This window comes from Terrapene carolina, unplaced genomic scaffold, assembly GCF_002925995.2.
Source record: "Terrapene carolina triunguis isolate 2854851 unplaced genomic scaffold, T_m_triunguis-2.0 Scaffold131, whole genome shotgun sequence".
NCBI classification, from domain to species: Eukaryota; Metazoa; Chordata; order Testudines; family Emydidae; genus Terrapene; species Terrapene triunguis.
In genome coordinates, this window is record NW_020664482.1 from 2,908,144 (window position 1) to 2,910,522 (window position 2,379).

The following is a 2,379-nucleotide window of genomic DNA, read 5'->3' on the forward strand; positions in this document are numbered from 1 at the left end:
ACGTAAAATACTGTCAATAGGTGCACAGGAATTCAGGCCTCCTTTTATGTTGTAACTGCCTAACTAGTATTAATACACAGGATATTTCAGAGAGAGGCAGTAACCCCTGGTTAAGCATACTGATGTAACATACAGAGGTTATTTCACATAAAGGTGCCTATTTTTAATACATTAAGTACTCGTGCTGTTGGAGCCACACACTTTCTCTCAGTAAAGGTTGCAAGACATTTCAAGGTTAGACCAACTAATTTTAGAGTGCTTGTGGCAGCTTCATCTGCTCATTTAAACACAACAGTTAACCACGTCAACTAATTATGAGTGTTCAACCCACCTGCTCTGTATGGCCATGATTGAGGTTTTTCTTTATTTTTTCTCACTGGACGATGCAAGTTGTACAACACTGATCTTGTTTTTCAGGCAGGGACGCATAGTTCATTTGCCTGACGATCTCAGCAAACAGTTCATCCACCATGGTTTTACTCTTGGCCGATGTTTCCATGAATGGACAGCCCCACTCCTGAGCCAAAGCTCTGCCTTCTGCAGATAAGACCTCCCTCTCAGATTCCAGATCCACTTTATTCCCCACTAGGATTAGAGGAACTTTTTCATATCTCTTCACTCGGACAATCTGGTCTCTCATTGGCTTGATGTCCTGATTAAACAATCCAACTGGTTAATACACTTTTAGTACTAATCATATTTTAAAATAGTAATCACAACAGATTGCTGTAAGTTAACACTGGTTCCAGGAAATAGATCACTATAAAAACAAGTGTTTTAACAAGCCTATAGATCTTATGTGTAACTGAAAACAAACATAATAGCTTATGAAAAATTCCTAAATGGATACCTTGGATTTAGACTAGGGTGTGTCTAAAATTCAGAAATTTATCCTCCATTTGTAATGCACATTCTTCAGGGCACATGGCACTTCCTGTGTGTTTAGAAAGTGCACTACTGCAATGTAAAATTACCTCTCATTTCCCAGAAAACCTTTTGGTTAGGATTAGAGCTGGTCAGGAATTGACAAAACAGTTTTCCATTGGAAAATGCTGATTTGTCAAAACCACAACTTGTTGAGAAGGTTTTTTAGGTCCAGGAAGGAATTTCCAGCCACACTGAATAACCTGGTGGTTATGGCAATCACCATCCCAGGTGAACTCCCTAGAGTGGGTGTAATTTTCTGCGCAAAGTTTCAAAAGGTCTCAGTTTCATTCTGATGAAGAACCGGAAAAACTGAAATCTCAAACATTTTCATGGGCTGGGTCACCAGTTTTCTTGCCCAACTCTAGTTAAGATAAAGGCAGAGTTTGTATAAATTAACTTAAAGTTTTGAACTGAATCAATTTTCTGTTCCTCAGCAGGATTTGCTAGAAAAAGAGAAGTTCGCCTTTAAACTCATGACAGAAACTGAAGTCTACATTACGCATCTATGTTATGTGATCACTTAAACAGATGGGAAACTTGTGGCCAGCCTACTGCCTGTGAAAGTTAATTAAATTGTTAACTCACTATCTTCTCCCGCATAGTTGTAGCATGCTTAAAAGTGTTCACTGTGAACACACTTGGTTATGCCTAAATGGCAAATTTAGATACAATAAAGACATGTTTTAATATTCTGTGAAACCCAATACTCCTATAATCTGCCCAAAGGTGAAAAAGGAAGAGACATTTATATACCATACTCCTGAAAGTTTAGAGCCACTTCCTCCACCACCTCTGATTTAAGATTTTAACTTGTTACAGTAAGTAAAAGTTTACAATTTCTTGCAGGGTTCTAGGAGAGAAGCAATTAAGTGCTTGAATCTGTCACTGGTAATAGAACTTCACAGGGAGATTTACATCCACACTGTTTTGATTAAATGTGCTAAAGAAGAAGAAGAAGAAAAAAAGCAACTGAAGTGGAATATATTCATCCACTCTTAGATTTTTTTTCTTAACTACATGCCTCAATTCTTGAGGGAAAACCTCCCAATTCCTAGATGAGAGCTGACCATAGGCAGGAGAGAAACATCCCAGCATGAGGATTGTAGTTCCTTTGCAAGGAAAATAAATCCCTAACTTGGATACAATTTATCTAGGTATGTACCCTCATCTAAGATAATGTTCAGCCTTCAACAGAAACATTCTTCCTTAGTGGGGGTGTGAAAGGTTTTGCCAAGCAGCTGGACTACACCCAGCACAAGCAACCGAATTGAAGCCAACAAACAAGGTCCAAATCTCTGTTGCCAAGTCCTGTCATTTCCCACAGATACAAGCTGCTTATTACCAGAGGCAGTTTAGGCCAGTGACAGGTTGCGGGATTTTTTGCTTCTTGTCAGTTTTTGCAATGCAAGTTTGTGGGTTGAATTTCATTTTCACATGTGCCCTGTCGTTCTC

General features: G+C 38.8%; 1 protein-coding gene across 1 annotated transcript in view; it reads right to left on the reverse strand.

Annotated features, from left to right (window-relative positions):
* Nucleotides 1-331: 331 nt before the first annotated feature.
* RAP2C (RAP2C, member of RAS oncogene family) overlaps nucleotides 332-2,379 on the reverse strand; it is a 22,259-nt gene continuing 20,211 nt past the window's right edge. Inside the window, exon 2 of the mRNA XM_029911870.1 lies at nucleotides 332-669. Coding sequence (XP_029767730.1) covers nucleotides 374-669 — 296 coding nt within the window. The 3' untranslated portion in view covers nucleotides 332-373. The remainder of the gene's footprint in view (nucleotides 670-2,379) is intronic.